At 44.8% G+C, this 19250-nt stretch overlaps 1 protein-coding gene across 2 annotated transcripts in view; it reads right to left on the bottom strand.

Moving 5' to 3' along the window:
• The window catches only part of LOC143923384 (uncharacterized), a 931140-nt gene that overhangs the window by 91160 nt on the left and 820730 nt on the right, over window positions 1–19250 (bottom strand). For both annotated transcript variants that reach the window (XM_077447006.1, XM_077447007.1), the window contains exon 2: window positions 12580–12706. In XM_077447006.1, the coding sequence (XP_077303132.1) occupies window positions 12580–12706 (127 nt within the window). The remainder of the gene's footprint in view (window positions 1–12579; window positions 12707–19250) is intronic.

Raw genomic sequence — 19250 nt, 5'->3', positions numbered from 1 at the left:
AACCGGCTCCTACAGAACAAGAAACGTATTGTAAGATAAAACAATTCTACCAAAAATACTACTCCCTGACTCTACGCTCTCCCCCTTCACAATTTGAGCAGATTTATATTTCCACTCCACGAGATAAAGGACTAATCTCTAAAATCTATAAATACCTGAATGAATTCAATATGCCTGAAAAATCACACCCCATGCTCCAATGGGAATCAGACCTAAATGTTTAATTCTCCCCCGAACAATGGGATACTATATTTGAAAATTTACACAAATCTACCAAAACTACTACCATTAGAGAATCTGCCACTAAACTGCTCTGTAGATGGTATCTTACCCCCTCCAAACTCAACTCTTTCTACCTTTCAACATCCCCACTCCGTTTCTTGAAACATATTTTTATTAACATGCATCATAACAGTTACACAGCGTGGATCAATAGTTGGTGTGCAGGATTACATAACTTTTTGTGACAATGTATCAAGTACTTTGTATATACAACGGGTGTCAAGACCCAAACAGTAAAGCATAGTGGGCATGAAATGATACATTCAAAAATGCACAACAGATGTGAGAACTGGAAGAATATAAGGTAATAGACACTCAAGGACGAGGTAATGAACCTTCCTAAGTTTGTGGGTCAATCCCGGATAGGGATCGTCAGCTTGCGTGATAGACAATTTTCAGTGAGGGGGACATAACAGAGGTCGGGGAAGGAAGGAAAGAGGTGTGAAAAAGAGACAAGGAGGAACAGGGATGGGGAAGTGGAGAGAGGCAGGAGGAGTAGGGCCGGCCGGCGCGCCCGGGCACAGGGGCTCATAAAGAAAAAAAGTTTCGAGTAGTATTGAACATGCTATATCAGTAGTCTGATGTATCCAAATGGACATCCACGGGCAAAAAGTGATCGGCCCATGGCTGCCAGATTTTATTGTGTTTGGGGAGACGGTCTAAGAGTTTGGCTTCAGTCCTACTGTGAATCATGGCCTGTGTTACCCTATTTTTAACGGCAGCCAGGGGTAAAGTTGGGGATTTCCAGGCGTGCGCTATGGTTTGTTTCGCTGCAGTGGTAAGCTGGAGAAAAAGTTTCAGTTGATTGCGAGTGCAACATTCGGGTGATTTATTAAGTAAAGCGAAGACAGGGTCTGGCTGTAAAGTGAGTTTAAATAAAGTGGATGCCATGTGGAACACCGCTACCCAGAGTTGCTGGGCTACCGGGCACGTCCACCAAATGTGCAGGTGGGTGCCAACAGTGTTACAGCCCCTAAAGCATAATGCTGAGTATCCTGGAACGTATTTGGCGATTCTAGCTGGAACTAGGTACCAACGCATTAATACTTTAAAATTGTCCTCAGAGGCGACAACATTTTGAGATGCGTTCTTGGTATTAGTCCAAATCTCGCTCCAGGTGTCAATGTCTAGGTCTTTAGACAGATCAGTCGACCATCTTGTTGCGTATGGTGGGAGGGACGGGGGGGGGAGATTAAGGTAGGAGTATAGTTGCGAAATGATACCTGGGGCATGTGGGTCTGAGTCGCATATTTTTTCAAAGAGTGATATGTGGTGTTGGGTCGGACTGGGCTTAGGAAGGGATTGTAAGAAATGTAATACCTGAAGGTAACGGAAGTATTCCGCACGGGGGAGGTGATACTGTTCTTGGAGTTCGTGGAAAGTTTTTGGCACTCCGCCCCTCAAGAAGTCTAGGACTCTGGTCATGCCTGCTCCGAACCAGGTTGTAAAGAGGCCTGGTTCAGTGAGAGCCGGGGGGAAGAGCGGGTTGCCAAAAATAGATAATAGTGGGGTGTGCGAAGAAATGAGTGCGGAGGATTTGCGAGTGGCGTCCCAAATTTTCAGGGAGTGCGTAGTAACTGGGTTTGTAAGGGAGCCCCTCTTGGAATGGGGCAACCAGAGTAGGTTAGAAATGGCAATGGGGTGGACATCTACAGCTTCAAGGCTAACCCACAGGGGGATTTCCGACTTAGCATGGTAAAGAGCTAGTTGAGCCACCTGAGCAGCTCTATAATACAGTAAAAAATTGGGCACCCCTAGGCCGCCCTGTGTCTTGTGGCGGAAGAGAACCGATCTAGCAATTCTCGGTCTGGTCGGTTCCCAAATATATTTAAGTGTTTTATTTTGCATGATACGATGAAAGTATGGGGGAACCGTGATAGGGAGAACTCTATACAGATAGAGTAATTTAGGTAGAAGAGACATCTTGACCGCTGTAATTCTACCCAGCCACGAGACACAAAGCGGCTGCCACGAAGCCATGATGTTCGTAAATCTCTTGAGTAAGGGAAGGTAATTTGTACGGTAGAGGGAGGACGGGTCGTTCGTCAATTGGATGCCTAGGTAAGGGATGGATGATGTGGACCATAAGAAAGGGAAATTACTTTGTAGCTGTTTAAGGTCAGCTGTTGGCAGGGACACATTGAGGGCTTTGGACTTAGTTTGATTGACTTCTAGGCCTGATATAGCAGCAAAGCTATCTAAAAGTTTACAGAGGTTTGGTAAAGTAATGTGAGGGGTCGTGACGAAAAGTAGAGCGTCGTCGGCAAACAAGCATAACTTATGTGATGTTGAGGCTAGCTCGAGACCACGTATGTCGGGATGTGCTCTAATAAGAGCCGCCAGAGGTTCTATTGCTAACGCGAATAGGATGGGGGAGAGGGGGCATCCCTGTCTCGTCCCCCTTTGAATGGGAAAGGGCGATGAGCGTGAGCCGGCATATCTAACGTAGGCTTGGGGATAGGCATACAAAGCATTTATCCAACTTAGAAAATGAGGGCCGAAACCCCAACGTTGTAAAATATAGTGAAGGTATTGCCAGGATACTGTGTCGAATGCTTTGCGTATGTCAAGCGAAAGCAAATGCATTGGGATATTTCTTGATTTTGCTATATGCTGGATGAGAATCACACGACGGATATTGTCACTAGCTTGCCTCTGGGGGATGAATCCCACTTGGTCTTTATGTATCAATCTACCTATAAGCGGGTTCAGGCGTAGAGCCAAGACCTTGGCGAGGATCTTGACGTCCACATTGAGCAAAGAGATGGGCCTAAAGTTGGACCAAATTGAGTGGTCGGAATTGGGTTTGGGGATCATGGTAATGATAGCTGTCAATGAGTCCCTGCCCAGAGACTGACCCTGAAGGATAGAATTAAAGGAATTTGTAAGAATTGGGGCCAATGTGTCGGAGAATTTTTTGTAGTAGGCTGCAGGAAGGCCGTCGGGTCCAGGGCGCTTATGGGGTTTGAGAGACTTGATGGCCGCCAGTACCTCAGTCAAAGTGATGGGGGCTTCCATTATGTCGAGATTTGTAGGGGATAGCTGGGGTAGTTGTAGAGGATGAAACAGGGCATCAGCTTGAGAGGTAGAGAAAGATGTTTTGGCTGTGTATAGCTTCGACAATTGAGTGCTAAACTCAGTAAGAATTTTAGCAGGGTTACTAGTGGGACCTCTCTGTGGTAATCGAAGTCTGATGGGCTTATATGATTTCTCGGGGTTCCTCAAACGCATCGCTAAAAAGGTATCAGGTTTGTTAGCTTTGATGTAGGCAGTATGAAAGGATCTATGGATCTGTTTGTCGGCCTCTTCAGTTAAAAGTAGGTCCAGCTCTAGTTTTGATTTCTCAAACGCCAACCTATTAGAAATGGTAGGGTCAGATTGGAAAGAGAGATAGTGTCGGTGGAGAGTGGCCTCTAATTGGCAGGATCGCTCTTGCCTGATCTTCTGGAGATGTGAGGCGACAGAGATACACGTGCCCCTAATAACCGGTTTGTGAGCTTCCCAGAGGAGAGTGGGGGAGATACCTGGGGTGGTGTTATGGGTGAGGTATTCCGTGAGGGCAACTTGGATATCTAAACAATATGATGGATTGGAAAGGAGAGTTTCGTTCATGCTCCATTCTCTGCTAACGGGAGGAGGGATAATGGAGGAAACAGCCGTGATTGTAGCGCAGTGGTCTGACCAAGTGATGGGGTAAATGCGTGAGTGGAGGAGAGTGGGAGCAGAAGTTACGGGTATAAAGATATGGTCTATTCTAGAGAAAGACTTATGGGGATTAGAATAGAAGGTATAGTTTTTCTTAAGGGGGTTACATTCTCTCCAGGTGTCTACCAGTGCTGCTTTTTGGAATTGTTTACGAAGTTTCATAGAAGGAGCAAGTTGCTCTGGGGAGTAAGGTGACCTATCCAGGTGAGGGTAAAGTACTTGGTTGGAGTCACCGCACATGAATAGGGCTCCTACTTGGTGAGTTCGGATGACCTGGAGAAGGTGGGAGAAAAAAGGGTTGGGATTCGTGTTAGGAGCGTAATAAGAAACTATTGTAACAGCTGTGTCCTGAAGTAGACCTGTGAGTATAAGGTATTGACCCTCAGGGTCTTTAATTTCGGTTCTTGGGGTGAATAGGAGGGTGTGATGAAAGGCAAGAAGGACCCCTCTGTGTTTTGTGTCTGCAGAGGCTGTAAAGACTTGGGGGTATTTAGAGTGAAAGAATTTGGGAGTAGCGTGTGTAGAGAAATGGGTTTCCTGGAGGGCCACTACGCCTGCCTTCAAGGTAAGAAAAGTGCGAAATGCCTTGACCCGTTTTTGTGGTGAGTTGAGTCCTTTAACATTTAAGGACAAGATGTTTAGGGGGGCCATCGCGTGAGGGAAGGAGTATGTTCGAGGGACCCGTCAGGGCCCGAACGCGCCGACCAGCCAAGGAGGAAGAAAGGGAGGGGAGAGGTAAAGGAGAGGTAAAGAAAAGGAGAGAGCAGGAAGAGGTTGTACAGGGGAGACGGGAGACGTGTGAGGCGGTGTGAGCAAAGGCACACCGCCCAACAAATTGGTGTTGCGGTCCGCTTGGCCTGTGGCCAGGCAAGCGGAGTGTGCATCAACAAATGGGGGGAGCAGTGACGGCTCACTGCCGCATACCCGTTAAAGTAACATTAAACAGTACGGTTTAAGAAAACAAAACTTAATAATAACAAGCTCTACCAGGTAAATGTGGTATTTCAAGTATACGTAAAAAAGATTGTAAAGAGATTCCAGTCATAATAAAAAGTAAACCGTAAAGGAACAGTACGGGGGAGGGAAAAGAAAAAAAATAAAAAAAGGGGGGGGAGGGGGGGGTTATACAATTAGCTTTACGGTATGGCTTTGGAAAAGTTATTGTAAGAATCATATGAATGGTAGAGATGTCAATACTAAAACAAACAATAAAAAAGGGAGAAAAAGAAAAAAAAAAAAAAAAGGGAAAAAGAGATAAATGGAGTACCGTAAGAATATCAGGGTTTGCAAGTCCCAGTAACCGGCGGCTCAAAAAAAGAGAGGACGCCTAAGCAAAAAGTTGGGCAAAAAAGCTGGTAAGGGCGTTTTTCAGCGGGGGACAAAAACCTTCGGGCTAGGGAAGCCTACGCTGGAGGAATGCTTCGGAGTGTCCCGCTTAGCAGAAGAGGAGCTTGGGGTAGCTTGACGATTCCGTCTTGGTGTAGCTGCGTAGGAGTAGGGAGCAGGACGAGCTGGGGTGCGGGGGAGAGATGCATCTTGAGGATCAGGTGCCACGAGGTGGAGTGATTCCAATAGGTTCTGTAAGGCCTCAGGTGACGAGCAGGTATGTTGCTGACCTTGGAAGGAGAAGTGGAGCGCAAAAGGGAAGCGCCAAGCATATTTTATCTGATGTTGCATCAATATTTGAAGCTGCGGTTTCATGGCACGTCTCTTCGCAATCGTCGAGGGTGCAAGATCAGTGGGTTGATATGTGTGGCCTTGGAATAGCAGGTCTTGCTTGTTTCGTGCGGCCGAAATCAGTTGCTCTTTCGTTCGGAAGTAGTGGAGTTTCACTATTATATCTCGAGGAGGGCCTTCGGGTTGACGACGCGTAAGCGCCCTATGAATCCGATCGAATTCAAGACGTTCGATCGGAATCGACGGGGACAGTTCCTGAAAAAGAGCGGTCGTAAAAGACTGCAGGTCGTCCACTGTCTCGGGAATGCCACGAAGACGAAGATTTGATCGTCGTGAGCGGTTTTCTGCGTCCTCCAAACGAGATAAGAGGACTGCGTTGTCATCACGGAGACTAGTTTGGTCACGGACCAGTTCTTGTATAGTGAGTTCTGTGTCGTCCGCCCTCGTCTCGAGGTCTGCTGTGCGCTGGCCTAGGTCACGGATCTCGCGGGTTAGTCTATCTGTTATTTGTTCAGATGTGGCTTTGAGGGCCTTGTGGAGCATGGTCTCCATGTGTTTCAGAAAGTCTGCTTGAGACATACCTGTCTGTGGGGTAGATTGCGGTATGCTCGTGGGTTCTGTAGGGATATCCTCCTCATCGCTGCTCTCCTGGTGCTGCGGGTTGGTAGTGAGCTGAGCCGCCGCTGAGGCCTTCGCCGCCATCTTGGAGGAAGCACGCGCCAGTGCTTCTTTGATTGGTTTCGGCTTATTTTTGCCCCGGTGGCCGGTCAGAACCATTCCGGGAGAAGCACAGGGCGATCCGCAACGTGGGTCCTCAAGAATCGAGGTGATTACCGGCTGGGTATGCGGTGCTATTGCTCGGGATAGCGGCGGTGAGAGCGGAGCTCTAACGGGATGCGTCCGTCATGGTGAGCTTCGCGCATGCGCCCCATCCCCACTCCGTTTCAGAGGCTGCCCCACACATGGGACATTGCTACACATATTCTGGGACTGCCCCCTTCTTAATAACATTTGGCACAAAGCTACGCTGATGACTGAACGCATTTCAGGTAGAAAGATCCCACTAACCCCCCAATTGTGCCTTTTATTCTTCCCTATAAAAGATATTCCATTAGTAAGTTCCAGACTAATACATACTTTATTCAGCTCTATCCACTGGACCATCGCCTCTAATTGGCGATCACCCATCATTCCATGGCCTCAGGTTCTTATTCGTATGGCTAATATCAAGCTGTCAGAGAGAATACACCACACGTTATATGACACTATGCATATTTACCAAAATAAATGGACTCTATGGGAAAGTTCACTATTGATGTAATTTCTACCTTTGTTATCTTACTCAAGCACACCTACAGACCCTTTTCTGTCAACATCGTATTGATTTCAAGTCCACTGTGTGTACTTTGCTATTTGATCTGTCACTACCTAAGTTACTATGGATTACCAAACTGTATCTTTTACTTGTACAACTCATTCTACTGTCAACTATTTGTATTTTGATCTTTTCTATAATAAAAACCGTTTGTAAACAACAACAAAAAAAAAAGAAGATTAACATCAATGAATATACAATTACATATATTGAGAATAGTTAACAACAATAAAGAAAAAAAAATAAAATAATGAGAAAATAAAAAAGGAGAAAGTGAGGAAAAAAAGAGAAGAAATGAAGAAGAGTAGAAGAAAAGGTGGGTTAAGATATGTGGAAGGTGAACCTCCACTTCATGTTATACTCCATGCTGGTGTTAAATTATTGGTGGATGTAAATTTATAATTTTAAAGAGAAATCAAAGAATTATCAATATTAAGTGTGTTGGTAAAGTCAAGCCATGGAGACCAGTAAGTTGGAATGGTTATCAAGTAGGATAGATGTTAATTTCTCATGAACCATGGTGCCCATAATTCTTTGCTTTACTGCTCTAACATCCAGAGATGGAGATCTCCAGGGTTTAACAATAGTTTGTCTTGTGGCCAAAAAGATAAAAGAGATCAATTTCCTCTCTGGTTTTCTGAAGCTCAGATGTGGTTTATTTAGTAAGGCTTCCCATGGGTCTAGATTTATGGGTTTGTTAAAAATGTTGTTAATCATAAAGTTGTGTCCACAGTTTCTGGACAATAGGGCATTCCCACCAGATGTGCAATTAGGTGACTTCTGAAGGCAATTGGTTCCACAAGATTTGTTAGGAGTATCAGAGTAAAGGGGGCTGAATACAAATGTACAGTATGCCACACTTTTCAAATATTTATTTGTTTATTTGTTCCACTTCACAATTATGTGCCACTTTGTGTTGGTCTATCACATAATACTTTTTCAAGGCACTGAATGCATATCAGAGATCTGTAAACATAATTCCTGAAATTGAGTCAAGGTCACTTCTGTGATGATGCCACATGTTATGTCATGCATGCAGTAATCACCTTTGCCCTCAGCTTCTTTAGCAAGGCAGTGGTCATCTTGGAGGTGTGTTTGGGGTGGTTATCATGTTGGAATACTGCCCTGCAGCCTGCACTGACAGGCTGACCCCCCACCCCTTCAACCTCTGCAGCAACTCTGGCAGCACTTATCCATCTGTTTCCCAAAGACAACCTCTTAATATCATGCTGAACACGTGCACTCAACTTCTTTGGTGGACCATGGCGAGGCCTATTCTGAGTTTAATCTGTCCTGTTAAACCACTGTATGGTCTTGGCCACCGTGCTGCAGCTCAGTTTCAGGGTCTTGGTAATCTTCTTACAGCCTAGGACATCTTTATGTAGAGAAACAATTCTTTTTGTTCATATCCTCAGAGAGGTCTTTGCCATGAGGTGCCATGTTGAACTTCCAGTAACCAGTGACAGTGAGAGAGATCGATAACCCCAAATGTAACACACCTGAGACCTTGTAACACTAACAAGTCCCATATCACCGGGGAGGAAAAATGTCTAATTGGGCCAAATTTGGACATTTTCACTCAGAGGTGTACTCACTTTTGTTGCCAGTGGCTTGGACATTAATGGCTGTGTGTTGAGTTATTTTGAGGGGACAACAAATGTACACTGTTATACAAGCTGTACACTCACTACTTTACATTGTAGCAAAGTTTCATTTCGTCAGTGTCACATGAAAAGATAAAATAAAATATTTCAAAAATATGAGTGGTGTACTTATTTTTGTGAGATACTGTATACTATGGGCACCTGTCTGACAGCTTGTGGCTTCACAGCTGGGTGCCCACTGTGCATGTGCGAGCTGTGCTGTGCACTTTGAATGGTCCTGCAGTCTTCTCACCTGTCACGTGTCCCAGAAGACTGCAGCAGGGAGAGAGCGGAAGGAGAACTTCCGCTGCTGATCGCCCCTCCTCCTCAAAAGCTCCATTTCAGAAACAGGAATGGGGGAGAAGGCCTTAAAAACTGAAATTCTCTTTTTGAGTGGCATTCCCCTTTAAATCAGCAAATACTCCTACATATGGTTCTAAAGGTTGGTCGATATAACTTAATGCACTCCCTGTATTAAGGTAAAAAACACCCCATTAACTATTTCCCTCCCCTCTCTAAACACCTACCTGAGCCTGTCACGATCCAGCGCTGTGCCCTGCTGCAGGCTTTTCTCCCTCTCTTCCTTTTCTCACAAGGAATCAAGTAGCAGCAGAAGCCACTGGCTCCTGATGCTGTAAATGGTGCGAAGAGTGATCGTCGGGTAGGGCAAAGCAGTGTTTTCTGTGTCCATTAAGCAAGCCCGCACATGTGCCCACATAGAAAGTGGCTTGCCATGGAGGTACACATAGAAGAGGAGGAGCCAAGAGTGTCGGCGGTGGACCCCAGAAGAAGAGAATCAGGGATGCACTGTGCGAAACCATTGCACAGAGCAGGTAAGTATAACACGTTTGTAATTTTAATAAAACATTCAAGGCTTTACAATTACTTTAGCTAAGCACTCAATAGGAGTATGTTGGCTCCCATTGCTGACCTCTCCTTCACAAAAATATTAGTGGTTGCTCTGGCATGCTGATGCTTTGGGTTCCTTATTTTTGAAGTTACTGACCAAGAAAAAGTATCATGACAAGCAGTTTGAAACTTTTTTTGATGTTTATATACTATATGCTTGTTCCAGATATGTGGTTTAGAAGCAAATATGAGCAAACTGATTCACACAAATTCTTTCGCCTGAGACGGACCATGGTCCAAACTTCCAAAATCTACTGTTAAATGCCATCAGTGTGATCAATTGGCAATGGCTTAGGAAATTCATAATTTCAGTAAAAAATACACTAAAGTAAATTTTAGAGCAGATAAACAGAATAAATTACTTATTTTTTTAAATATGAAAACGAGGTTGCACCAAGTAAATAGATACCCAACATGTCCATACTTAAAATTGTGTGCACCTGTGAAATGGTAACAAACTTGAGTACCCTATAATTTCTATAGGCAACACTTTAAAAGCTCCTGCAGGTCACCAGTTTAGCGTTACCCATGAGCTCTGGTGCTAGAATTATTGCTCTTGTTCAGGCCTGTGTGGCTGCTAGGCTGTCTGAGGGCCTATCCAGAAGCAAGAGAGCAGTGTAGGGTTGGGACTGCGGCGGTTCTGCTTGCCGGAGAACCTGTGGTGGTCAGACGTAGAAGAGAAACTGTCACCACCAAGGGACCTTCCACCTTGTCACCCGGGACCACTGTGAGTAGCTAAAGCAAGTATCGGAGCAGTATTCTCACCAACCGGGGACGGTGAAGAATTGGGGAACTACAGCAGGTGCCAAGCCAGGGACCCATCCAGTGGAGGTGACGCTTGCAGAGCAGCCTTGTGTGCCAAGCCAGGGACCAAGCAAGCCAGCAGGATGACGCTTGAGGAGTATCTGTGAGTGCCAAGCTAGGGAAGAAGGTGACGCTTGAGGAAGATACTGAGTGAGAAGATTGGAAGAACTCAAGGGATCCAGTGGCAGTGGATCAGTAAGTCTAGTGAAAGACTGGGAGCTCAGTTGAGTGAAGATCTACAAGAAGAGATTGTAAAGGAATTAAAGGAGTTTGCTGCAGCTTGTGTCAGTAACTGTTACAAAATTGTTGCCATAGGAGATAGCGGTCTAATGCCCCGTACACACGAGCGGACTTTTCGACATCCAAACTCCGACGGACTGAGTCCGTCAGACTATCCGATCGTGTGTGGGCTGCAACGGACTTTAGCTTCGCTAAAGTCTGACGGACTTTAGAAATGAAGCATGCTTCAAATTTTCCCGACGGAACTCCGTCGGACCCGGTCCCCTTCGAAAAATTCGCTCGTGTGTGTGCTACTCCGACGGACTAAAACCGACGCTAGGGCAGCTATTGGCTACTGTCTATGAACTTCCTACGTCGAATCCAGTCGTACGTCATCACGTTCGACTCCGTCGGAGTTTGGTGTGATGGTGTGTGGTCAAGTCCGTTCGGTCGAAAAGTCCGCCAGAACTCCGTCGGAACTCCGGCGGAACTCCTTTGGAGGTCTGTCAGACTTAATCCCTCTCGTGTGTACGGGGCATTACTCATGTAGATGGGGTATCTTGCTGGATGCCTTTCCCTGCATGGCTGTCTACCTTTTAGAAGTCTCAAAGTCTCCCAATTAACATTGCAACTAATAAAGGGTTCCTGGCTCTAATCCGCTCTCCCACAGTTCTGTTCAAGGAAACAATAAATCTCTTTGCATTCAAGAAGTGTCTGGCACCCATTAATCTACCTTGCATTCCATCCACCATGCCTTGTAACCCACTATACACAGAAGGGTGTCAGGTATCCCTAACTCTGGAAGTCAACTTTAGGCCTGGAGAGGCCCGGGATTTGGCTACACGAGCAAGTGGGCCTCACCCTGACTTATGCTCTAGAGACTTCATTTCTGTATTTAATATACACATAGAGTTCTTCCTTAACTTCTTTGGCGCCACGCTATATCTGAATGGTGGCTACAGTGGAGTTGCACATTTCTGGCAGGGCATCTATTGACTTCCACCCAGAACAGGGAACACCCCTGGGGTGCGTTCTGTGATTGCTGTGTCCTTCAGACACAGCTCATCCCAGATCGGGGTAAAGAGCCAATCACAATGGCTGATCACATATAAACAAATGCCGGTTATCAGCATTCCTTTCCTCAGCATTGTCACTGTCTGAGGAAAGGAAAGCTGATAACTGGCTATCCTGTGACAAAGCACATTTACATTGATCACCGGAGACACCAATCAGTGCTCACCAGTAATGCCTCATTGCCGCACATCAGCGAATAAGAAAAATTACTTGTTTGCAAAATTTTATAACAGAAATGAAGAAAAAGGTTTATTTTTTTCTACGTTTGGTCATTTTTCGTTTGTTTAGAAAAAAAAAAAAAAAAAAAAAACTAGTGGTGATTAAATACCACCAAAAAGCTTATTAGGGGTTATTTATGAATGCTGAAGAGTGCAAAATCTGGTGCAATTCTGCATAGAAGCCAATCGGATTCCAGGTTTTATTGCCAAAGCTTAATTGAACAAGATGAAGTTATAAGCTGATTGGCTACTATGCACAGCTGCCCCAGATGCTGAGTGCTCCACTTTTAGTAAATCCCCCCTCCTCTGTCTCCAGTAAATGATACAAAATTGATTTGGGTACAGTTTTGCATGACAGCGCAATTGTTATTCAAAGTCCTACAGCACTGAAAGCTAAAAGTTCACCAGCTATGACCTTATTAGGCATAGCAATGTATTCTGTCTCAGCCAGTTGAAATCTGATCTAACCTTATCTCTTACCAGTACAAAATCTTTTGTCCAGCTAGGCAATAAATGAGAACAATTTCTGCAACCAACCGGTGTTGGATGCAGGTGTGGCTGCGCCTTTAAGGGCACCTTTGAAGAAGGAAGTCTTTCACTGCCTACAATATTATAATGTATTTCAATAGATTCACAGTATGTATGTGATATTCTGTTTGGGATTTTTTCTTACTTGTAGATAAACACCGGGACAATGAAATCAGCAGAGCGATCTTCACGTTCGGAATTCAAAATGTTTGTCAGTGTGTTCTCAAAGCCGGTGTCCCATGTAACCTCAGTGTCCAGCGGTAGAACATTTCCTAGAATAAGAAGAGAAAATTAGAGGAGAGATTATTACAACATCTGGTACTGCAATTAAATAAGGCTGATTATAAATGAGCAGATGAGTCACCAAGATGAACAACAGTGAAAACGGGCCCATGCACATCTACGTTTGTGGTCCAGCATGATCTGCTGAAAACTGATGAATAGAGATTTTCACACAGGGCCTGGTATGGAATTTGGGGGGACCCCCACACAATTTTTTTTTTCTTACATTTTGGTTCCCCTTAATATTCATATCAGACCCAAAGGGCCTGTTAATGGACTGGAGGGGAGTATTACCTATATTGCCGGGACCCGACAATTCATTACAGCCCCGATCAGTTTTAAATAACTTTTTTCCTTTTAGGTATTTCATTTTGTGCAGGGACTGTTCTAAACACAGGAAAACTGCACCACTTTACATGCATCCTATAGACACCCGCCCCGCCCCCCCCCCCCCCCCCCGGTATGAAATGTAAAGGAATATTTAATTGTTATTGCTTCACTTTAAGCATTATTAAAATCACTGCTCCCGAAAAACGTTAGTTTTTAAAGCTTTTTTTTTTGCATTGATACATGTCCCCTGGGGCAGGACCCGGGTCCCCAAACACTTTTTAGGACAATAACTTGCATATTAGCCTTTAAAATTAGCACTTTTCTTTTTTCATGTTCGTGTCCTATAGACTTTAATATTGTTCGGGGGCTTTAGAATTTGCCGCGAACATTGCATAATGTTTGCTGTTCGGCAAACAGACGAACACCCGATGTTCGAGTTGAATGTAGGGGCAGAGGAGACACTGTTGGGGGGGGAGGGATTGTGATGATAAATGGATAGAGGACACTGCTTTGGGGGATGGGGAGGCACAGGACACTGCTTTCAGGGGGCAGAGGCCACTTTGTAAGGGGGTGGTAAGAGGACACTGCTATGGGGAGGTAGCGGACACTACAGGGGGGGGTAATGTGAAGGGGTGCAGAGGAAACTGCCATGTGGGGTAAACTGCTGTGGGGGGAGGGGTACAGAGAACACTGCTATGGAGGGCAGAGGACACTACAGTGGGGGGGTGATGTGAAGGGTCAGAGGACACAACATTGGGGGGTACAGAACACTACATCTAAGTCTTTTTATTGGTAGCTTTTTTTTCTAGGGGGCGCCACCTAGAACCCCCCCCCCCACCCACCATTCTCCCCTCCCTGGGGATCTTTGCTTTACTCCATGTTGTCCAGATAGATCTCAACCTCTGAAAGGTTGCCTGCCCCCACTTATCTGTATTGTATTGCCTTAGGTCTGGTATGGATTTTAACGGGAACCCCCACGCCGAAAAAATGGCATGGGGGTCCCCCCAAAGTCTATGCCAGACCCTTATCTGAGCACACAGCCCGTTCGGTCAGGAAAGGGGATAGGGACGAGCGAGCGCCCCCCTCCTGAACCATACCAGGTCACATGCCCTAAACATGGGGGGTGGGTGCTATGGGGTGGGGGGCGCCCTGCGGCCCCCCACCCCAAAGAACCCTGGCCACTGGTTGTCAGGGTATGCGGGCGGGGGCTTATCAGAATCTGGGAGCCCCCTTTAATACGTTGTACCCCTACCCATTCACCTGAAAAAAAAGTGTCAATTAAAAAAAACACACTACACAGGTTTTCAAAGTAATTTATTAGGCAGCTCCGGGGGTCTCTTTCGACTTCGGGGGTCTCTTCTGACTTCTCTGCTCTCTCTGGCCTCTTCTTCGTGCTCTCCGATTCTTCTCCTGCTGTCCGGTGTCTTCTGCTGGGTCTGCTCTGCTATCTTCTGCTCCTTTGCCTGCTTCTTTGCTAGTTCTTGCCCGGTCTTCTCCGTTGTCTTCTTCCCTTTTCTCTTAAGGGGCGGGGTCACCGGATGACATCATCCGGTGACCCCGCCCCATGAGAATATAAGTCATTGCCCACCATGCACATGGCATTACAGAGGGAGAGAGCAACGTCAACATCGGAAGAAGAGCAGAGAGAAGAAGACGATGGAGAAGACAGGTCAAGAGCTAGCAAAAGAGCGAGCAAAAGAGCAGAAGAACAAGGGGGAGAGCCGGCAAAAGACACTGGACAGTGGGAGAAGTACCGGAGAGAGCAACGAAGAGGCCAGAGAGAGCAAAGAAGACAGAAGAGACCCCCGAAGTCAGAAGAGACCCCTGGAGCTGCCTAATAAATTACTTTAAAAACCTGTATAGTGTGTTTTTTTTTATTGACACTTTTTTTTTACAGGTGAATGGGTTAGGGGTACGACGTACCCCATACTCATTCACATTGGGTAGGGGGGCTGGGATCTGAGGTCTCCCTTATTAAAGGGGACTCCCAGATTCCAATAAGCCCCCCTGCCTGCAGACCCCGACAACCAATGGCCAGGGTTGTCAGAAAGAGGCCCTTATCCTCATCAACATGGGGACAGGGTGCTTTGGGGTGGGGGGGCAGCAGGGCGCCCCCCTGTCCCAAAGCTCCCATCCCCCATGTTGAGGGCATGTGGCCTGGTACAGTTCAGCATGGGGGGATGCTCGCTCCTCCCAACCCCATTTTGGAGCATTTTTCATACCAGTGTGAACCCGACCTAAGGGCAACATTTTTTTTTTTTTGGTTTTGGATAGAGTGGAGAGAGATTAGAACCCCTGTCAGGTCTTTATTGCTGTCTGTGCCTCTATTAGGGAGATTTCACCCTCTCTATTTGTTCTGTTTACCATTATTATTCCCCGATGATGTTAGTTATGACGAAACTAGTACATAAAGAAAACATAAAAGAACAATGTCACTCAGTAAACCAATATAAATCATATAATTAAATCAAACTGATGAGTAGATAAAATAAAATAAATATAATAGATATCAGTGGCATGAAAGTCTTCATAAAAATAATGTCCAAACGCAATTTTTTATATTAAATAAATAGAAATAAAAATACTTGAAAAATATGCAGTAAGTCCAATCACTGTATACACTTTCTTGGCCGATATATTGGCGATATTGTCATTATCTGGGACGGCACTTCATCCCAGGTGGGCGATTTACTTCAATACGAATAATACGGGTCTTTCTTTTTCTGCGGTCTGGAACAAGGAAAGCCTTGCTTTCCTTGATCTTGAACTTAACCATGAAGGCAATAACATCTTCGCTCGCAATTATACCAAACCAACTGCCGGCAATTCATATTTGCATTATGATAGCTGCCATCACCCCTTGTGGGTGAACAACAGGACAGTTCTGTAGGTTAAGACAGAACCGTACCAGGGACTGCGACTATATATATCACAGAGCGTACTTCTTAAAGAAAAGTTTATTGAGAACTAATGGCCTCAATGAGGAGATTGAAATACATACCATCCTTTGATTCTGTGATATTTCCTTATGATATTATAATATTGCCATTGGTGTGCTTCAGTGCATCATTTGGGTATAATTGCCTTTTTTGGTAGATAATAATAATGTTTTACTGGTATTTCATATGATGAATTTTTATAACATTTTTATACTCACTTTTTTATTAATAAATAATATTTAATATATATTTATTTTTTATTTTTTATTATGATTTATTTATTTTTATTTCTCCCGGGGAGGAAACCTAAAGTTGTCAAACCCCCGGAAGAACCTGTTGTACGTTTTATTACAGGATTCCATAGGCACTATAAAAAAATGGAAAATGTTCTTGGAAAACACTGGAATATCTTGAAGCAGGACCCCCATCTGAGTTCCACATTGTGTGATAGACCTAAAGTCACTTACAGGAGGGCCCCTACACTCAAGAACAAGATTGCACCCAGTAAATTAAAATGTAAACGTGATATGAATCCTTTTTGTCCGATTCCACTTACAGGGATGTATAGGTGCAACAAGCCTCTTTGCAAAACCTGCTATTTCATTAATCATGGCCAAAAAAATTTCACCCACAAAGGAAGTACTTATCATTTTAATCAATTTCATAATTGCTCCAGCAATTATGATGTTTACTTTTCATTCAAAAAATATTTTATTAAAGAAACAAAAGTCAGTTACATTAACAGAGATGTCATACATTTGTCCAAATAACATAAAATGTACATAAAGATAAATCCAAGCCAGTACATACTGTAGGAGAGTCACATCCATTTTCCATTAATTAGGACAAAAAGTTTCTCAAGCGAAAATTGGGAGGTATAGTAAAAGAGTAGGTGTTAGATATTCTGAACAAACCATATCAAGATAGACCCAAGGTAGGTATTTCCCAATGATAATGTGGCTGGGTCTCTGTCACGGAGCAGATGTCAATGGTAGTTCCTACCTAGCTGAGCATTTAGATAAGTATGTTATATAACAAATCTGCTTAAATATGCAATAGAGTAGACCCGGATGCCTTGTTTTGGGCATCCAGAAAGTAATCAGTGGATTGTGATAGATCTAGAGGACAGGAGGGGGTGTAGGGGGGGTTGGGTTAGTAGATTGGGGGGGGGTCAGGGGAGTGAAAGTAAGAAAGGGGGAATCTTAAAAGAGGTAGTGGGGACGAAGAAAGTCTCCTCGGTCTCCGCTCTGCGATATGTGGGATCGGCCTGTTATCGCATCTGAAAAGTGAGGGTAGGGAGAGAGCTCTTTGTAAAATCGTCTGGTGGAAGATTGGGAGCAACATGTGATCTCCCAAACCCATCCCTTAGGTAGGGATGGGAGCACCCCATCACCCAGAGAACAGGGGTGAATACCGGGTTCGTTCCTCCGACGAGCGCTCAGAAAGCGTCACGTGGAGTCGCATATTCGCGCATCAAATCCCGATACCTGTCAGTAGTTTGGAAGTATCTCCAGCAGGCCCAAGTCTTGTAAAATTTAACTGTGGAGTCTCGAGCTATTGCAATGAGTTCCTCCATTTCTGCTATTCTGTTGACTTGCTTGAGCCACTCTGAGATTGTTGGGGGGTGAGGCGAAGCCCAATGTCTGGGAATGCACATTTTGGCTGCATTAAGCAGGGGCAGGACCAGGGTCCCCCGGTAATGAAGAGTTGGCATGTCAGAAAGATGAAACAGGCAGTGGGCTGGAGTGTAGTTGATTGTATATGTTGATATCATTTCTGTGAGTTCTTTGACCTGCACCCAAAATGGTTGTAATACGGGGCAGTCCCATAATATGTGTAGCAAAGTTCCTGGGGCTTCCGCTCATCTCCAGCATGTGATAGGGTAGGAAGGGTTATATTTGTGTAAAATTATCGGGGTTCTGTACCACCGCGTCAGGGATTTATAATTGTTTTCTTGTATGGAAACCTTCAGGGAGCCCTTATGTGCAATTGTGTATATATGTTCCCATTGATCTGCTGTCATTTCTAACTGCATTTCTCTTTCCCATGCTTTAGGGGCCTTCCCATCTTTAGGAGACATATTTGCAAATAACATGGCATATATGCTGGAAATCAAGTGTTGTTGGGGGGTTGACTGAAAGCATAGGCTTTCAAATGGGGACAATTCTCTGGAGATCGTGGCGTTTCGATTCAATGTTTGTAGGAAACGACGAATTTGGAAATAGGTCCATAGTGGGATAGGATTTTCAGTGTGGTTGCGGACTAGAGCAAGACGGTCTAGTATTAGGTCATTGTGAAAAAAATGATGTGCTAGCATGTCAGGGAGTTTCCATTGCTGTGCTAAAAACTGTGTAGACATGCCAGGGGGGAAGGCTTGGTTCATTCTAATAGGGGTAAGAGGGCCTGGGATAGATGATATCTGTATTGATTTGCAGATCTCTCTAAAAGATCGAAGGGTCGAGTCGATAAGAAGGTGGTTCTTCCATAGGGGGGATGTGAGAGTTGGTTCTATCCATGGAGATGAATGTAGTGGAACGGGGGAATATCGAATTCTCCAGATTAACCCAGTCCTTGTATCGGCCGTGTATAGCCCAGTCCACAATTCTAGAAAGTTGGCAGGCCCAATAATATTTTCTACGGTCTGGGAGGCCAATGCCTCCTTTGGATTTCGGGCGAGTCAAAACCTCATAGGCAATTCTCCGACGTTTGTGACCCCATAGGAATTTTGTTGCAATTCTTTTATAGGATAGGAAGTAGGATGGGGGGAGTTTTATAGGGATGGTTTGTAAAATATAAAGAATGCGTGGGAGGATATTCATTTTGAGTATCACCGCGCAGCCAAACCACGAGAACTGTGGTTTATTCCACCTGGTCAGATCGTCTGATACGTTTTTAAGAATGGGTAGGTAGTTTCTACTGTAAAGCTGAGAAAGGTTCGTTGTGAGATTTATTCCCAGATACTTGATCATGTCACGGCGCCATTGGAAGGGAAAATTGTTTTCACATTGTCCAACTAAGTCTGGTGGTAGGGTGATATTAAGGGCCTGGGATTTAGAAAAATTAATTTTGAGATTAGAAAGGAGTTTGAAATCTTTTAAAAGGTTAGGGATCGAAATATGGGGCTCAGTAAGAAAAAGTAAAATGTCATCGACAAATGCCGCCAGCTTATAGGTCCGGTTCGCAATGGGTATTCCTTTGATGTTTGTATTGGCTCTAATACAATTCAGGAAGGGTTCTAGGGTTAGTATAAAAAGAATGGGGGAGA

Source organism: Lithobates pipiens, unplaced genomic scaffold (genome assembly GCF_037356315.1).
Source record: "Lithobates pipiens isolate NorthernLeopardFrog02 unplaced genomic scaffold, aLitPip1_a1.2 Scaffold_22, whole genome shotgun sequence".
NCBI classification, from domain to species: Eukaryota; Metazoa; Chordata; class Amphibia; order Anura; family Ranidae; genus Lithobates; species Lithobates pipiens.
Note: the sequence above shows the minus strand (reverse complement) of the source record. Positions and strands in the feature narration are given on the sequence as shown.